General features: G+C 35.6%; 1 protein-coding gene across 1 annotated transcript in view; it reads left to right on the top strand.

Moving 5' to 3' along the window:
- Window positions 1-20,350, top strand: part of PIBF1 (progesterone immunomodulatory binding factor 1) — a 138,632-nt gene that overhangs the window by 95,931 nt on the left and 22,351 nt on the right. Inside the window, exon 15 of the mRNA XM_009323526.1 lies at window positions 5,282-5,366. Within this exon, the coding sequence (XP_009321801.1) occupies window positions 5,282-5,366 (85 nt within the window). The remainder of the gene's footprint in view (window positions 1-5,281; window positions 5,367-20,350) is intronic.

Genomic DNA, 20,350 nt, shown 5'->3' with positions numbered 1-20,350 from the left:
TCTGGACACCTTTCACACAGCTCTGTGGATCTTTAGCCATACCTTCACCAAGAACTACAAGAGCTATTGTGCTTGGGGTAAATGTCATTGCTGTCACTTATTTGCATTAACAACTTAGGGACCCATCTCCAGGTTATTACGGGTGTGTGACATTACTGCTTAGATTGAGGTGTGAAGGTGCAATTATATTACCACTCAGAGATAGAAGGAGAGCTTGTTTAGGCGTAATCAAAGCTCTGTCAGACGTTGCCCACACGTGTGTTCGCTACCACTCTCTTTCCCATCCCTTTAGAATTCTCCCAGGCAGGCCACGGGGTGTGCTGGCACTTGGCCATGGAGAGAACCAAGGTGGCCCTGGGAGCAGAACACCTCCTGTGCTTGTGCACTGAGCCATACACCTGCAGATACGCTTCGGATACAAACCCTCTGGTCTTGAGTGACCGGGCATCTGTGGGGTCAATTTCTAGGTGGTCCGCGTATCTCAAAATATTCTGCTAAGTAACCTCTCATTTATGTTAGTCCACATAGCACTCTCGTTAATAAAAGTAAATAGCAATAGTTAATAAGAGCAGCGGTATGTATGAGGATGACTCCTTCCTACTATAAAGAAATCTCTCTAGCATACAGTTCTTTAACCAGAAATGAAAACATCATATTTAGCACTCCTTTTGAAAAGAAATGCCTTATAACTGTGTCATGCTGTGGGAAAACAAATCTCTGAATTTCATTCTTATGTGTGTAGTGAAGTAATTGTAGTTTTAGTACCTCATTTTCTGCTAAAAACATCTAGGTTTATAAATAACTGGAGACATTAAACAGGACTTTATTCATAAAGAGAGGGTATTTATTTTAAATGCAGTTACTCAAATTTCTCAGTACCAATGGCTGGTTTTAAAAGTGGTTCACTTACCCAGAAGCACTCAAAAGCCTAACTGTGCAGCAAATCTAGAAGCAGTACAAGGATTTTGCCTACTAAGAAGCTATGTACTGAAATGTTTCTTACCTAAACATTTTGGGTTCTCTAATTGCCATCCAAACATTATAAAGCTCAGCATACAGTGTTAGCTGAGTTTTTCCCATCACAGAATGGGCAATGAGCTTTTTATGAGAACATTACCATCCTGTGAAATATGCATCATCTATTCCAACACTACTGCAGTTTACCTGAGAAATGCTCCAAACAAAAGTTGTAGAAATACATTTCTTTTTTTCTGCTAATGAACGTTTTCTGACCTGTATTACAACTTTTAAAAAGTTGTTTGCTTTGTTTATTTTTTTTTTTTACAATTTGAAAAAGTAATTTCTTTTCAATATGGACACTACACGGATGAGTTTTTAAGCTACCTGAAGCACTCCAATTAAAACCATTAAGCAATACTCTCCTAAATGCCTTTAAAAATCTGATCTGTCGTTCATTATTTAGCCGCACAATGAGACATCACAAATTTTTCATGTATTCTCTCTTCTAAAGAACTTTTATTTGCAGAATTTTTTATACCTCCCTCTCTAACTGCATGACTTATAAAGAAAATTTGACTTAGACTTTAAAAATTAGCTGTCTGCTCTGAGCTATTCGTCTGTAATTTGCAGAGAAGGGATAGCTGCACTATATGCCTATATTATAGATTCAGTTTTATGTACAAAACCTTCACATACACTATTTCTGTTTGATTTTTTTGATGGTAATATTTGTATGTGAACATAAAATGGAAAAAAAACCCTCAGGATTGGACTTCAGTTTTCAACTTCATCATGCTGTAACATGAAATTAACAGAAAGGCACAATCCTTATTTCTTACAGCATTTGAGGTACACAGTTCACTGAAAAAGAAACCTACTTTTTTTCAAACTGAACAGAAGTAATAATAAAAACCAGTAATATATAAAACCATGTTTATTTAGTGTGTCCAGCATAAGCATATTATCCAGAACATCTAATAATAGAAGCTTCTGAACAGGATAGTAGCTAGTATATTTAGACCAGAGATTTAAAAGGTGGTTTAATTGCCCAAATTCAAAAGGCTTTAAAAGTCTGAGACTTGGAAATGTTAGTCTCCATTCTCCAGAAAAATCAAGTCACCTAAAAATGTCTTACTTCTGATATCCAAGCTACCTTGGCTTTAGATCCTGAGTAAAGTGAAACAAAACAAGCCAGTGGTTGCTATGAGCAATGTGTGTGTATATGACAAGTGTATTCTGTGGTAAGTCCTGCATTCCTGGTACCTGAATTCATACCTGGCTAGGTTTTGAAAGCATGATGGAATGAAACTGAATCTCCTTCCAGACATTTTGGTTTCTTCTGGAAACTCAGGCAGAGTGCAGCAGGAGCTGCACTGCTTTTCAGTTAATTCTCCAACCTGGATTTTTGGGACCATGGTTATATGATGTGTCACAAAGGGCACCTTCTCCACACTCAGGATGGAGCAGTCAGTGACCAGGACTGTGGAGTACAGCATGGTCTACACTTGCCCCGCAGTGTAAAAACAGCCGTTTGTGCTGTTAAATAACTCCAGGGATATTAGATCATTTCAACACAGTCCATTTCTCCCAAGCGTTCACATGTTTTCACCCCAGAACAAGTCATTGGAAGATTTCTTTTAATGTTTAGTACTCTAGTACTTTAATACATCTGTATCATGAAAACTTAAAAGTATGGTTACTTAAAGATGGTCAAGAAGATCCTGTCTCTTCAGATGAAAGTTAAAACCCTTGAGCTCAGGTGTGAGAAGCTGATTTGTCCAGTCTCATAGATTGTGGTTTCAGAATCATAGTAAGACAGTTAAGGCACTGTCACCAAATGGAGCAGTCTCATCCTTACCTTCAGCTGTGGGTTTCCACTGTACATGGTAAATCAAGTTGTTCTGGTGATCCACGTGATCAATAACCTTCAAAGGACTCCAGCTTCCATCCAGATCAGTGAAGTGACCTCCACATGTGGTCACAGGTTTTCTAGTACCAACGCAAAGAGCAGGTTACCAGTATGTGGTTAGGGAAGGATGATCTTTCAGCAGGCACTTAGATCAGCTGAAGTGAACTGTAAAGCTGCTCTCTGATTTGTTACACTGCCAATTAAAACTGGATTAGTTTAAACTGCTGTTTGGTGGAAGTGGTAGTTTAAGGCTAGAACCTCCTTGACTGCTGAAATCCAAGATGCCCATTCAGAACGTTTCTATAACAGGGGCTGAAATGGTCAGTATTCCTCCCGAAATTGAACTTTTGAAGGAATTTCTGCTTTACTTGGTCATTACAGGTGTGAATTTATTAATGTTTCGTCTGGTAACGCTGCTTGCTTGTTCTGTTAAATGTATATATGCCTCTTTTGCAGTGTTCTTTCAGAAGTATATGAATTATTTCCTTCTATCTGCAATGATGAAAAAGCATAACTATTGCAAAACTACTAAACCTGAAGTCTGCCTGTGCTTTGGTAATTGTATATTCATATGTATGACAGAAAACACATCAAGTGTTACTGAATGACGTAGCAGTCTAATTCCTATATTTGACCACAAACAAAGAAAATTAGGACTGCTCCACATGGATCAGTCATGTGATATCGTTTCAGAAGGTATAACTAGAACAGGTTCTGTTCTGTAGATGAAACTGAACCTTGAGCATGAACTTCTGGTTTAGTCATGAACACTGATGTTTATGCTCATACAGTACACTATTTAAGGCATAAAGGAACTTTTATTATTGCTTCTTTAATAAGTTTGTGAGTCATTGTCTAAAAGGATTGGTTTATGCAGTTAGGAAGTACAGAAATCCAAGAAAGCCTGACATATCAGTAAGTTACAACACCCCAAGTTTCCTTTTTTTTTTTACCCATGAAAAAAAATAGTACAGCAATTTCATCATGATTAAAAATGTCACAGAAAAAACTCTTGAAAATATTAACATCTTTGTAGTTTTTCATAAATGTTACTACTTTCCTTTTAAATAACTCAGACAACTAAGTAATTTGGCCAAAGCATACAATTTTTCTGAGAATTAATGAATGTCTAGAAGGAATTGACAATAATAATTTACAGTACAGAGCTTGCAAGGAACTGCCAGAAAATCTCTGGGGCAAAGGATGATGTTGCTTATTTGAAACAAGCGGATGATACACAGCCAATTAAAGAAAAGGTTGATTTATTTTGTTGATCATTTCTGGATTAAATACGGGGAATATTATGTTTGCAACATATGTAATTACTCCATTCCATTTATAAAATTTTAATACATTTGCTTTTGAACTCCTGACCTGTATTCAGTACAACATATTTGCACTCCATATGCAGAATTGCGTTTTGCGTAGTTGTTGATTTATGTTATAGTTTACATTGTACAACCTATTTAGTTAAGTCATGATAATGGCATATATAACATTGGTCTTCCAAGAAACTCTCTGCAGCTGTTTTAACAAACTAGATTATATACTGGCATTATGTATGCATTAGTCTGAAGTTTATTGTTGGAAACTGATGTTGGGGCTCAATATGAAAATACATTTAATTATATTAGAATTGCTGCCTAGAATCAGAATGTGTATGCTAAACATTTCAAATGTTCATATTCTGTAACTACGAAAACAAAGAACAATTAAAGTGAAACTTGACATTGTGCTATAAAAGTATGACTTCATGCTAAAACTGTTTTCATACTTGGTTCACAAGACAAACTTGATCCCATGCATTCTCCTGTAATGTAAAATAAAAAATGGCAAAAATACATGTACAATTTTGTACAGAAACTACACAGCTAAAAGGGAGAGCTGGTTGTTTTTCTTCCTTGTATTTGTTGTTTTCTAAATACAGTAGAATTTGTTGAATTCTAAATACAGTAGTATCAAAAGAGGTGATACTGAGAGAACAGTGTGTGCTGCTACTAGTGATGCATACAACAAAGAAATCCACATTTTTATATAGACGTGTAGATATAAGCAGCCTTACTTTGTTTATAAAATGAGCTCATTTTGCCTAGAAGAAACTAAGAGATAATAATAGAAGATTCTGATAATTTAAATTACCCTTCAGAGAATCAAAAAAACCCTTATTTTATGAAGATTTTGAATAGTAGTTCTGTTTGACTAAAATAAGATTTTGTATGTATCAGTGCATTCAGGCCCATTTATAAAAATTCTAATGCTTCAACATAGAGAAGGATCATTTGATACAATTACTCGAGCAGATTTTCATTGTTGCCAGTATTTAGCTTTAGAAAATGCATGTTTCAGCCAGAATACAAGATTAAAAGAGATTATCTGTTGCTATTACTGCATTCCCTATCCTCTTTCTACCAGTCTTTTAAATAAAGACAAGACAGCTTTGCTGCGTGTCAAGAATCAGATGGCAGCAGATTTGGAGAGACTTCTAAATCACCGTGAGGTAATCTTCCTGTTTTAGCATTACTACCATAAGTGCATTTTTTGTCTCCTCAGCTTTAAACCATGGAAAAAAAATGGTTTACTTTGGTTTGATTTGTTGGGGGTTTTTTTGTCTGTGTCGTTTTCAGAAACACAGGTGATCATGTCTGTCAGGCACCCCAGAGGCTCTCAGTTGTACTCTGTTGCTAAATTCTCTCTGTTTGACTTAGTCTCACTGTTCTTTCTTTTCTTATGCATACAACAGACATGCCTTGCAAAGTGTTGAGCGTTTGCAAGTATTTAGATAAAGGTGATGAAGTTGATGCACATGTAATCTGCAAGGCCTGTATGTGCCACAGTATCCCCCAGGATCTCTCCCTGCTCCACAGTCATCGAGACCAAAGACCGGGACAAAACATTACACAATCAATTTCCGGTACACACATCTGAGTTTCTTTTCAACTCCAAAATAGGATATGGGGAGAGGAAGCAGCATGGTAGTCGCCCAGGTTTCCTCCAGACAAGAGTCAGGGTACTTCTGAAATACACTCTCAGATCTAAAAGTATGCAAAATTTTGCAGTTTAGACATAAATGCATTACATGGGGATTCCCAAAAGGCTTTTGTCAAGATTTCTCTCTAAACAATAAGAGATTAACACGTCACGGAGTATGAGAGAAATTCTTTCTGCAGATTAAATGTCTGAAACAATGGATGGAAATAAATGTTTACCAAAGGAATCCCATACACAAATGATCTGAAAAACGGTGAATAGTAGTATCAAAAGTTTGCTGAAGCGACAGAATATTGAAGATATAAAACCAAAAGCCAACCACAAGCAGTTGTTAAATGATCTCCCAGAGTTCCTGAATGATTTGGCAAGGATTTGCAGAGAAACTAAAACATAATGAATCAAAAATTATAAATGTGAGGAAAAACAACACAAGTTATATATATGCAGTGATGGGACCTAAATAGCCTGTTACCTATTCAGAAAGATCATCATAGAGTCGTCATATCAATAGTTCTACCCTTTCAATTCTCTGGCTGGGAAGAGGAGAAGATGGGGAGATTCCTTTCAAGGAACCTGCAACTCCCCTAAATCATCCTGAGATTGCATTATCACTCATTCTAATACCATTATTTCCATAGAAAACTGACTATCCATGCACCTCTTGAAGTCCTCTCCAAAATCGTTCTCCTCCATCTCCTTTCCTTGCTATTCCCCCAAATTCCTTTCTTAGCTCAGTAAACCAAACACCATGTTGTGAGTTAGTCCAAACCAGTTTGTCTCTGCTGACCAGTTACAAAACCATTTTCTTAGAACCAAACCAAAACAATTTCACTGACAGCTGAGTCTAAGTGAACCTCAACTTAAATGAAAACTGTACTAATTCTGTTCCCCGAGTGCAGATCTCAAATGTGAAACAATCACCGTAAATAAAAGTAAAAACAGTTCTTAAGTTGTTTACTTTCTATGCTGAATCGCGCTGTGTGTTTGTCTCATGCAATTTCCTCCTAGAATATTTTTTGCATTTAACTCTCTGAATTGATTGTAGTGCTTGTGAAGAGATTGCATGCATAGAGATTAAAATACTCTAATTACAGAAGAGAGTAATTGAACATGCTTCCCCACACTGCAGGTGTCATTGACCTGGCAGGTTCATTTGTAGGTGCATCAAGAAGTAATCATTCAATACCTCTTATTTCTGATGTCTGTATCCACATTGTATGTTTAAATTTCAAATTTAAGACTGAGACTAAGGCAAATGTTCAGTTTTGGTGATAATTGGTTTTGCTTTTTTCTTTTGTTTTTTGGTGATTTTTTGTTTATATGAAGCTCACTGCTCTCTATTAATGTAATAGAAAACATTTAAAGCATTTCTAAATAACTTATAAGCCTTATCATTATATTAATGCTTTATCATATTATTATATTAATGATATAAAAAATACTCTGAGGAAACATGACTTAATTGTGTAAACATGTAGTGAATATTCTGAATTTCCAATATGATAGGCCCTTGGCAGGCTTATTGTTTTATCTAACAGTGATTAAGTTTTTTCAAGTCACCTGTGCAGAAAAGGATATAAATACTGTAAAAGAAACATTAGAAGCTGCGTGTTTGGGGGAATAAAATTATTAAATGCCAGTACGAGGCACAAAAAAACCACTAAGAAATACAAAAATAAGCTGAAGTTGGTTTAGGAAAATGTGTGAAAATAACAAGTGTGTGTGTATGTTTAACTTTTGTCATTTCTGTTTATTCCTAATGCAGCCTTTTATTTTTTAATTTAATGCAGACCTTTTCCAGTACTTTCACAGTTTATTAATTTCTCTAAAAGGCAATTACCTCATGTATTGAAATCTTTCTATGGGATAGGACAACTTAGTCTACAATGAATTAGTCTTCAACTAATTTTTTTTTTCCCCTCTTAATAAAAAAGTTAAATATGCAGAACATCACAATTTCACAGTAAATATCCCTACTAATAGAAAGAGACAATCCAGATTTTCTAATCTTGGGCTAATAAAGACTTGACTTCATTTAGACAAGGTATGTGGTTTTAAATAAAAGTAGCATGCGATCTGTAAATACAGATATATGCAATTTGAAAAAACATGAATTATGGTTTTATGTGTTCTGTACATGCTATTATGTAATATGATTACTATCAGTCTTGTTTAGTCATTGCACATACTGTCATGTCTCGTTAGGAATGACCTTGTTGCCTTCGTGTTTGAAGTAAAATCATCAGAATTCTTGAATAGATAAACCCAAGATATTCATAGTTAACATAAATTGAAGTCTAGGTATGTTAAAAGTGCAAGCAAAATGCCAAAACAATGTTAATGCTGTCTTACAGTGATGTGTTTCAGTACATATACAGTTTTGACTTAAGGTATTCCAGCCTGTGTGGTCTCGGACTGTATTAACTCTTTTTAATGAAATGTTAGAGTTTGAGGGGTTCAGGTTTTTTATTTTTATCTGCTTGTGATATCAGCTGGATTCATAATGCTTGCTTTGGAGGTAATTACAGTATTTTATGCACTTTTTAGATAAAGACATTCATGCTTAATCTTACTTCTCTTTTTGTGTATTTTAATTTTGGAAGAAAAAAGTTAATTAAAATCTGAATTTTGGAAGAATTCATATAGGGCTCTTACCTGAGCTCTTTTATTACAGGAAAAAAATGACACTAGATATTCATGTAATAAAATAGTTCATTATTTCAAATTATGTAGACGAGGCTAATTTGATGATGATTATTATATTTTGCTGTGGGAAATTAAAGTGAAAATTGGTCATTTGACTATACATATTCTAAAAAGGTTGGGTCCACCAATACAGGAAAAAAACTGAAGTTTTTTTTTTAGGCTATATTCTTGGCCCGAATTCTTAATTGTTTCTTGGCCTTCTATTTCCTTTTTTTTTCTGAATTAACTAGTAAATGAATGTGGAAAACTTTTTAATCTAGCTTCTTCTCATTTAGATCATTGAGAATCGACTGGTATGGTAAGATTTCTTTTCTCCATATGGATAAATGCAAACTTCACTATTTGAGAGGGAGTTCAATGGCATTATCGTGAATGATCAGTATCCGGGATCACTCTGAGATTATGTTCTTAGAGGTTCGTAATAAAGCCCTTCACAGTGCTGCTGCCCTCTTTGAGCTATCAGAAGGAACTGGGGGAGGCCGTATTGTGATACCACTTGTAAACCGCTCAATGCGTGATAGCAAGTACGGTTAGTACAGCCAAATTTTTCAGCTGATTTCAGACTAAGAAATTTTATATGTTTTGTTTAGATAACCAGTAGGGTTTTTAAATGGTTTTCCAGATGCATCAGAAGAGCATAAAACATTGTTTGGAGGAACAATGGGGTCTCCCGTTAATAACCGTCTAGTAAACAGTCTTCATTTTTTTTAAAAAGGATATTTCAAATCCAGATTTTTTTTGCATTATTATTTGTAGTCCGTGTTCTCTTTTTAATCAGCTGAACTTTACACTTTTGACCCTCTCTCTGTCTTAACTGTGGATAACCAAACCACACAAAAAAAACAACTTGTGGTCTTGATTCTTTCCACTCTAACTGCAGCACTTACCTTATACCCCCAAATGTGGACCCTTGTTGCCCTAGTGTCTTTGTATAATCAGGGGAGCACGAGTAAGAAGGATGTTCCATCAAAGCATAAATCCAGATGAAATTATACATTATGCCCAAGTTGACCCAATAGCTATAACAATGCCTTACCTCTTTCTCCTGATTCTCCTTCTCCCTCCTCCTCCTCTTGCACCAGCTCTGGCACATCTCTAATGCTGCACTGGGACCATTCAGATCCCTAAACAGAAACCTAACCTGAGCAAAAAAAGAAAACCACAAAAGTGAATTGCTGTCGGTTAGGTTAGCAGCTTGAATCACCTTTGGAAAGGGTCCAGCAAGGAAAAGAGCAAGTAAAAATATTTATACATCAATATTACTTACCTGTGAAAAAGAGGGCATTTTGTGTCCAAAACTGTAGAGTATAGCACACCAAGCTTCTGTGCCATCCTTTATCTGCATCCAAACTTTATCCTTTTGTGCATATAACGGGAATCTATAACTTAAAGGCACCAAAGTGCAGTTCTCTGTTAAGCGCTAAAGTTAAGTGGGATGAATCCACTAAATCTTTTTAGCTGAAGCTCTTGATGCATGATTCCTTTTATCTGGAGTTTTTTTTCCTTCTCTTCCAACAGTCAGCCTTTAACTAAAAGAAATATTTACCATGAGCTCTGTGATCTTGGCACTTCCATTGCCTTTCATGCTTGATGCAGTTGTTAGTATTTTGGAACATCAGAAGTGCAATTTTAGACTTTATCCATTGGCTTGCAAACTTCAGATGAAAACTTGGAAGGGCAGTCTGTCAGCACTCAGATGTTTGGCAAGAAGTTTTAGTAATCATTTTCTGAGGTTACATTTAAGAGGTTATAAATTTGCTATGCTTTGATGTATGGCATTGTACTATTTCTTCAGATATTTAAGATGCAGACGTATCGTAGTAAAGAAAACCAGTAATGTGCACAATTAAATCAATTTTATTTTAGCTTTTCCAATTCAAAGTGCAGAGTGTAGAAACTGACTTCAAAAATATTGAAAATTTAAAAACTGTTTTTTATATTTTTTAATGTGGAGTTCATAATCCATTGCTTTTGGGGGAAAAAAAAACAGAACAAGTATAACAAATGGAGGGGTTCTTTTTATGTTTTAAACAGAAATATTCTTGGAGGCATGAAAAGAAATAAAAATGAGACAGTGGTGTAAGAGACACCAATAGGAGGCTTTAAATAGGTATTCCTCTAAGTGCTAAGATCGGTTTCAGTTTATATGAATATAAGGGAGTTAACTTACGCTACCTTTTTTTTTTTTTAAACTGCTTGAAATCACCTGTGTACAAGACAGTCTGGCAATAAAGTAATTTTAAATCTGTAAAAGTAAAACTAATATTGTGAAACTATTGTAGTAAGAAATAAAAGAGTAAAATTTATGACATAAATGGTGCAAATGAAGGCTGTTTATAATACTCATTAATTTCCTGTAACGCAATTGTTTATGCAGACATGTTTAGTTATCAGCACGTGAATATTATATACTGGTTAAAAAGATATGAAAACCTGCTGATATTTTATCTCCTTTACACATCTGTGCACTTGTGGTACATTAGCAGCTGTGCATACAAGTGATAGAATGTAAACTTGCTGAACTAGTCACCTGCCTTATTGACACATTCATGTGTTACTGTGCCAAAGCTCTTCAAGTGAAGCTAGCAACCAGAAACCAGGCTCTGGCTATCTGCTATGGGACAAAGTAGAAAACATGTAGTAGTAGTAGTTTAAATAAACCTATTTGATATCAGTCAGTTAAATGGATACAGACACATGGGGTTTGATTGCTATTTGTTTACTTAAATCCGGTTAGCTTATGTCAGTAAATTGTTGTGTCACTTTAATTGAATTGAGTGCTGTATCTGTCTAAATATGTGTACCTGAATTGGTACGAATCTTCAGCTAGACCGGATTAAAATTTATTTAGGTTAGCCATTGCAAGCTCCTATTCTTTTTAAAACATATTAAAGTATAAAAAACTCTTATTGAGCTGTTCTTGCTGAGAATAGTCTACTAGGTTAATATTAAAATGCTAATTGCCTAAATGACTGTTATGTTGAACTTATTTTCCGGTTGGCAGGTCAGAAGCTTTCCAAATCTGATGTATAACTCACCACTTATGAGTAAACCTAATGTTTTTCTTTTACTACCATGTATCTCTTCCCCCTTTCCAGGTTTTCACGGTTTCTTGACAATATGTCAAAATAATCCTGTGTAGTAACTGAATATTTCTCTGCCCTTCACCACAGTAACTGAACACCTCACAAATATTATCCTCACAACTTAAAGCATAAAAGTATCACTATCCCTGTTTTGCAGAAGCAACAACCACAATGAAAGAAATGGTGGTTTGCCCACAACTCCCCAGAGTTTGTGGCAGAGGTTAAGAGTTCATGTGTCCTAATGCAGTATCTTAATCACAGCCATTCTTCTTTCCATACATGTTTTGGTTCAAAAGCCCGAAAGGAAAATCTCCTTACTAGTTATTTTTCCCAGCTAGACACAAATTAACTCTTGTCTCTAAGTCATCTTCTTATATATAAACTGATTGTAATTTGGAAGTCGTTTCACAAACACATTACATTTTCACTTTGTATCATTCTGAGAATTTATATTTACATTCATTTTTTAATCCACATCTCCTGAAAAAGGCCACTTCCCAAGGTCCTGTGAGTCTCATAAAAATGAAATCTAATTATTTTTTTATTTGAACTGTAGAATGGATATTTTATATTTTCTTTTATATTATATTTTCTGAAAAAAGAGGAAAAAATTCACAGTAGGCTGGAGCTCTTATGTGAGTGAGATTAAAAGTGTAGCTCATTTTGTCCAAGCAAACAGAGGATCCGATGGGGTGTAAGAAAAGGAGATAGACATAAGGCAACATTGTGTAGGTAATACGTAAGAATAGAGAAAAAGACAGAACAAATGAGAGAGAAAGGTGAAGTTAAGAACAGAAAATAGTTATTTCGTTATCTTTAAAATGTAGATCATCTGACTTCTTTTTTTGTTTTTTTAATAAATGGTTGTCAAATGCATTTTCCAAGTGTGTGTAAGATTGGAGAGAGTCCACGTGATCAAGCAGGAGGAACAGCTACTAATTAGTCCTATTAGGATATGCATAGTTTGTTACTGGCTCTAAGAGTTTTTCAGAGAGCTCCTATAAATGATCAGGCTAAGGTTCCCGAGGATTTATATAAATCTTGATGAATGTTAAACTTTAAACATGGCCATGTGAACTATCAGAAGCGTTTGCAATTCTGTGACATTGTTCCAAAATTTTAGTGTTTCCAGTGTCTGAGTATCTAGTAGTCTCTGTGCTTGCGCATATTCATCTCATGTCAGTATCCTGCACAAAACCCTGTTGCTTCTCAATAGTTATCCCGTTATCTGGCCCACAAAAGTGAAAGAAAAGACAGGTGCTTTTATTCTTCTTTTCCTCTTTTGAGGAGAAGCAAGGTCTGAAGTATCTGTGCTTTACTTTGACCAGTTACATCTATATTCTCATGTTTATCTTTCTTACTTTTGTATTCCCCTTGGGGACTGCCCCTCAGTGCTAAATTCTCTACGTCCCCAGTTTCATTCCATCTCAGCAATGACCTTGAGGATTCCAGATGAGTTTTCAGCATTTCATTATTAGTCATACTTTAAAGTATGGCTAATACTATCCTTCGCTGTAATTAAGTTACGCTGAAGATTGACTAGCAGTAACCTAGAACAGAAAACCAATGTGTTGGATTTAGGAACCTGGAGAGTAGCAGCAGCTGCCATCTGCAAAAAACAGAGGTAGAGAGAAGTTCAGAGGCTCATAAAAAGCTTTGGAGCCATAAGGGGGAGGGCAGTACGTGTTTAATCAGGGATGGAAGCTTAGTGGATAAAAGGAGAAAACTGCTTTGTTGGGGGGAGAGGGGAAGGAAGGAGTATCTGCAGGGGTTGGGAAGACACGACTGAAAAGAAGTGATTGGTAACAGGTGCCTTCAAACAATCTCTAGCTCTGCCTCTTTCCCCTCTTTTCTGTGTGAAAGATTGTACATGATAATGTCAAAATTATTTGTGTTTCTAAAGTGAATGACTTCCTGCTCATCTACGTGCTGCAACTTGTTTTATGTAAAAAAAATGCTGATGTACAATGCTTAGCTCTCTTTTTAAATGTTAAGCCACAGAGTAATTATCATTTTTCTTATGCTACGTTTATGTTCCAAGATTCTAGTTTCTATTAATGTTCTGCATGTTTTCTAAGTAGATTACAGGGACATTTCTGCATCACAAGTAAGCCCCGGAGCTATTCTCAGCTTAAAGCTTGGAGAAACAAAGTGACATTTACATTGCTAAACGAGTGTAGAGAAGTTTCTGGCTCATTTTTTACAAGGAAAAATATGCTTCTAAGCAGTATTGCTCATTTTTGTTATCTCTTTTGTTGCTGTCAAGCTTTCATAAAACTTGAATTCCAAATAGTACTGAATTTAGGAAGAGGAAGGACTTAACAGCTGGGGCACATTCATTCTTTTCTTGGAGCTGTATTATTCAGAATGTCTTACTAGTTTTCATATATATACTTTAAAGAATTATCTTTCCATTCACAGTGGTATACACTAAACAATTCTGTATTAAATGGTGATTTCTACTCAGCAATTCATTTTTTTTTTTCTTTAGAATCTTAGAAACCATGAAAATAACACAGGGCTTAGTAATGTCAGTTAATATAAGTCAAATACAAATACATTTTTTGCTCTCAAAAATAGGAAGTTTCACAGGCAAAATGCAACTTATTTATGGATTATGGGATGGAATTGGCATGTGTATTTTAAATTATATGTTTTTGAGAGAGCTAGAATCAGTTAAAGTGATAAACATTTAAACAAGAAATTGTTGGCTGTTGAACAATCTGAAATTGTTCAGATTTTCTGAACATTTAACTGATGTTCTGTTATATTCATTTTTCCTGTATTGGCTATGAATATTTCCATCGCATTCTGCTGCTTATCCAACTGTGTAAAAATTTTACTTTTGTTCACTTTATGGTACCATTTGAATATTACCAAATGGAAAGTGAATTTAAATACTCTAAGAAATACCAAAGACAGGGAGAACCAAACTAAAATGTTACCCTCTCAGAAAATACATGAACTTCTACGTAATACATTATGTGAATAAGGCTGTTTTGACATATTAGCATTTTTAGCATGTTTCCTGTAAGTAGAACTTACTCAAGGAAGCATACTTTTTATTAAACTTGAATTTGAGTAAATGAATGTCACAATGGCTCAGATTTAAAAAGTATTTGGGGATTTAGTCCTAGTTATAATTGTAAATATATTTCTGATCTTCAATACAAAAAGTGAAAAAAAAATTCAGAACTTGACATGCAATTTCTGAATTATGAGACAAATTATTTCCTATTTTTCTTAAGAAGTTAGATTTAACTGTTAAGAACAAACTTAAGATACAGCTGAAATAGGCAGAGATTTTTATGTATCTAAAAAGACAGAAGCTGTTCACTGCAATGACTGGGCCTTTTTATTGTTGCCACAGTTCTAATGCATTCACTTTATGAAACTGGAAGTAGTTTGTAGCTCCATGTAGTCACAGATCTGTCAGTTCATTTTAAGTTTTTATATGCACTGGGATATAGAGAACTCCTGAATTAAGTGTAGTGCAGAGAAGCTATCAACATCCTGCATATGGTCTGGCATCTTTCCACCACCCAGTTATCGGGTTCATTTGTTTGATCAGGACATTTCATACTGTCTTCCAGATTCCAGCTTTACAATGTGTATCCATGTGCCTAAGATGTCCATATGTGCAAATCTCACACCAGAATTCTCGCTGACTTCTCATATTTCCAGTACAGCTGCAATTGAGGATGCAACTATGTCAAATACACTCTGCCCTACATGAGGGATTAAACCACGACTTGTGATGTTTTCTTAATTGCATAGATGGTTGTTAAAATCTTCTTTGAGCTCTGTTATGCATATAGGTTCTACTCCTGATAGGCACAAGCCCAGAGCGTTCCACTGTTGAAGCTGAATTTGCACCACTTGTGCCACAGCCTCCTATCCATCTGCAGTCATAAATAGTGGAATGGACTGACTTACCATTTGCTTCATTTTTCTATCACATCAAAATGAAGCTTCTGCAGTGTCTTTCTACTATTTCACACTTTATCATCATTAATATTAATGACCAGTGTTGTTAATTCTGTGCTAATAGTGTTGGTCTTTTTTCCACTTTCAGCCAAAAAAGGGAGACAAATAATTCATTCCAGGTCATAGGCTATAGCCCTTCTGCAGTCTGTCTCTAGCTGTTTGGCAGAAATAAAACCCGTGAAGAACAGTTCTAAAATAATTCTTTGTGTGAATTGTAAGTGCTTCTAAAGAGGAGGCATTCTAGGTACTACTTTTGCTCAAGAGTCTCATTCCTTGATAATGACACATATATGTCTCCTTTCTCTAAGTGCACTCCAAAGTTAGAGTACCATACTCAAACTTTTTCTTCAAAGTGCTGTATGCAAGTCACTGCATATGTTGAAAGGTGGAACCAGGTTCTATTTCAGTCCTCTGGTCTGTTGTTCTCCAGAAATATGTCAGTGACTTGATGTTCTATGCCAACAATCTGTACAGAAGGCTCCGTTTGTTTACCTCCATTTTAACTGGTGAACATTAAAGAGTACTACCAGTGTAAAGATGATCTGAGAAGTCATTTGTCAAGTCAAGTGACACAGTAGCAGAGATGGATCTTGCCTAATTTTAAAAATCTGTAGTCTAGATGTCTACATCTGAAAATCGTCTAGGGGTTTGTAGTCAGAGAAGAAAAACAGCCACTATTCTGGTGTGATTTACCATATCCTTATCTAAAATCAGCAAAATTAATTGTCACCTATTAATTTCTCACCAACAGCTATATAGAAGAATCAAGCAAGCTAGTTTGTCAGGTTTAAATGTTACTACTGAAGATATCTAAAGGTCAGCGTGAGGAAGTCCAACCAAGTATCCGGTCACACGTTCCGAAGCTGAACTGCACGCAGAGTTCTCACAAAGATCCCTCTCCATCTTAGTAGCAGCTGTTAAATGATACAACTTTATTTTTAACACACCTTTACTTTCTCAGAAAATCACAGTAGGAATCTAAGAGGGATCCAAGTAAGAAAATGCACAGACTTCATAGAGGACAGTATCTTTAGTATTTTCTCTACCATCACCTTATATGCCCATCAAGCTTGACCCTACTGAATACCCTGAGACAGACAACTGTGAAGACAGTTCCCTCTGAACCACCCTGCCCTACCCTTTTCCAGACTGAGATCACTTTGCCTCAAGAAGGAGTTATAGAAAGTATATTTTTTTCTCTGAATCCTCCCAAGAACCTTTGTATATTGAACATGAAATTTTAATTCTTGAGAGACTGAGAAATAATTTCTGAAATGTTCTCTTTACAAAACACTACCAAATGGATATAGCGTTCTTAAATGCTGGTTTAGGTGTCTCAAATCAGTATTCTTTAACATACCCATAACCTCATTTTCTAAACTCTGCTTTTCCCTGTACTGACTTGTTGTCAGCTATTGTACAATAGCTGCCTAAATGGGAGGATATGCGCATGTGAAGACAGATTGCATTGACTTAGCACGAACATGTTTTTCATCCCAGTACCACTGTCTTCCCTCACTTGCATGTTCTATTATAGCTATTGTTTTTATTGTTGTTGTTATTTTAGAAGCTAATATAGCCAGAATAGTCACCAGACTGCTAAACTCAAACCTACTATTTGGCTCCTGCATTGAAAGGAGTCCAATCTCTGGACTCAAGGTGTACTGCACTCTCTCATGAAGCAATTTTTTGTCCGGTCCCCTCTATGCAAGGGGGGCTGTACAGTCAACTGTTCTTGGACCTAAAGACAGTGACAGCGTAATCTCTCAAGTTTCTCCAGACTGGATACATATTTTTATTTTGAGTTATAATTTAACCACATGCGGACCATATGGCAGTTAAAGTGAAGAATACAAGCTTTCCAAAGGAGGTCCTGAACATACTCTAACAGTACAGAAGACTTACAGATTGAGGGTAGGGACGCACATCTAAAATCATCATCTTAGTGCTTGACTCACAAATTCTGAGGGACCTTAAGTTTTGATCAGCATCTTTGAGGGAGGCAAACCTCTGTTTTATCCCTTCAGCTGATTTTTCTCGTTTTGTCAGTGAAATTGGTTTTCTTGTTTAAAGATCATAGTATTTAGCACCTTTTCTGTGTTTCCATTCTTTTACTGGGAATTTATGCTGTTTTCTTCTCTGGGAACACTTGTCAGTCATCAAAATTCAGTGGTTCTGCCAGAACCTGATACATTTTCTAGGACAGAAATTTCTTGTTCAGCTTCCACAATACAAGTTCTCTGCTTCAAAATGGAGTTCTAATCCAAGGTGAAGTTTGCAGTCATGAAGCCCATATGTAAAGCTAAAAGTAGAATACCATTTGTCATGGTAAAGGTTCAGTTAACTGTATGAGCTATTGTTAGGGTCACTTTAGCTTTAGAGGATATTTATCTGAGTGCAGTAACCATGGGCTTTACTGCATGAGAAAGGAGCCAGATGGACCCAACACCCATTGGCCTCTTCTGTGATGATTTTAGTGATATGAAAAAACATTAAATTTACCATCAGAATGAATTATCTTCAGGCCAGAAAGGTAGATGTCTCTTCCTACTGAACATTTCCAACTCTTCAGTTTGATCCATGTAAAGTTTCTTTTTAAGATCATTGTATGGAGATTATTTCAAGGTGCAGGACATCCCTGCCATAAGAACATAAGAATTGACATTTATGTAATTGATTCCTGTAAGCCAGTTGCTTTTTCCTGAGACTGTTATTTTGCATCTGCTTCCAGAGCATGATATAAAATATATATAATTTTAACTGCTTATATAAATTTACATATTTATTATAATTATAGACATACATATATAATGTTAAGTGCCTTTGCAAGCTTTTGAGTGCACAGAGAGGATTCTTTCTTGCTTTGATTATAGTTACTAGAGACAATAAGAAGAAAAATCTTTACACTTGTTGACAATCCGCTGAAAAGAAATGGAATTACTATCTTGATAAATATCTATTGTGCTCAATGTAGGCAATTTTTTCATATACTTCATCAATAATTTACTTGATAAAACAGCATTCCTTTTTATGCCGCAATCATTTTTCATATCAAGCAATTCTTTTTCATTTTGTTTTGATTACATAAGTTATGATTTTGTTATATTTAATATTATACTAATTTTGAATTTTTGTAGTACTGAATTAGGAAAATGTAAGATGCTTTTCTGGTACATGTATGTTTGAGCATGTATCAAGGACAACAAAAACAATGTAATAGAGATCTCTTTATAGTATCTATAACTTGAAATACATTTATATTTTATATTGCTGCATGCCTTATTTCTGCATTTGCTTGTCTCTATCTTCTAGTTGCATTGTTAGTTGAAGGAATCAAATTTTATCCTTCATATTCCCAAACTGATCTTCAGTCTCCATTTTTCTAGGTACTATTTCATTTAACCATAATAAACGAGTAAAAACAGTTTTAAATAAAATATAACTTATTTTTACTTCCTTCAAGATCAAACATCATCATAAGAAACTCAGATTCTTCTGAAATATGAGTAATATGAGCAGATAGCATCCAACTGTTTTGCCTTTTTTATTTTACCTTTTAAAAATGATTCACACTTCTTTGGTTTGGTTCCTTTAACACTGTTTTAAAGCTTGATGATTTTAATATGATATACAGTTTTTGCAGACTTGTAAGATCTTGTTCCACAACAACAGCATTGATAGCATTCAGCCTAATAAGTTACCAAGGTAGAATTAAGGAAAAATCCCAAAACAGAAAACATTTTAATTAATGAAAATCATGGAAAAGATTGGTGCCTATCCTTTGTCTGTACCTAAAATATCTCCTTCTCTGTTTGTGTATTGGCACACAGAATTGCTTTTGCTATTTTTAACTAAGGTGGTTGGACATCACAGTACCAAAAATAAATGGAAATAAGCAAGTAAGTTCTTCTGATGCTATTTACAATGCAATATATGTTACCTTACCTCACCTCCTGCTACATTGCTCCCACTGTTCTCAGTCCATTCATTCTAATCACTTATTTTGAATTCTGGCTACTTTCCGGTTATGTATGCAAAAGTTTCAATGATTCTTTTAAAGTTCAAGTAATCTTCATTAAATGTGAATTAATGTGCATAAGTAAGTGGAATACAGGATGTTAGATTGTTGTAGAGTATGAACCTATGTATGTTTAGGAAAACTTACACGAGTAGATGGTCTGTGGTGTGAATGCCTGTTCTAAAAATGCAGTTCTTTTTAACACAGCAATTCGATACTTCAAATACTTGCGCAAGGGGAATTATGATTGCACATTGGCTATTCAGGATGAAAGTTGGTTTAGGTGAAGTAGGGACTTCAGGGCACTGGGGTGACTGGTTGAAGGGTCAGGAGCACAGGTAGTGTTTTCCTCAATCCCTACAGTGGCAGGGAAGAATACTAAAAAGAACAGGAAAACACACCTGATCAACACGTGGCTCAGGGGCTGGTGCCATCAGCAGAATTTTGGCTTTTTTGATCTATGGGGAGGTTTACACGGCACCGGGCCTGCTGGCGACAGATGGAGTTCAGCTGTCTCACAGGGGGAAAAGGATCATCGCTCATGAATTGGCAGGGCTCATTGAGAGGGCTTTAAACTAGGTTTGAAGGGGGAAGGGGATAAAACCAGGCCCACTAGAGATGAGCCTAGGGGTGGCATGCCAATGCTGGGGGCGAAATCGATAGCCCAGCTCAAGTGCATCTACACCAATGCACACA

The sequence above is a fragment of the Pygoscelis adeliae genome, unplaced genomic scaffold (assembly GCF_000699105.1).
Source record: "Pygoscelis adeliae isolate BGI_AS28 unplaced genomic scaffold, ASM69910v1 Scaffold44, whole genome shotgun sequence".
NCBI lineage: Eukaryota > Metazoa > Chordata > Aves > Sphenisciformes > Spheniscidae > Pygoscelis > Pygoscelis adeliae.
This window is presented reverse-complemented; position numbering and strand designations above follow the sequence as displayed.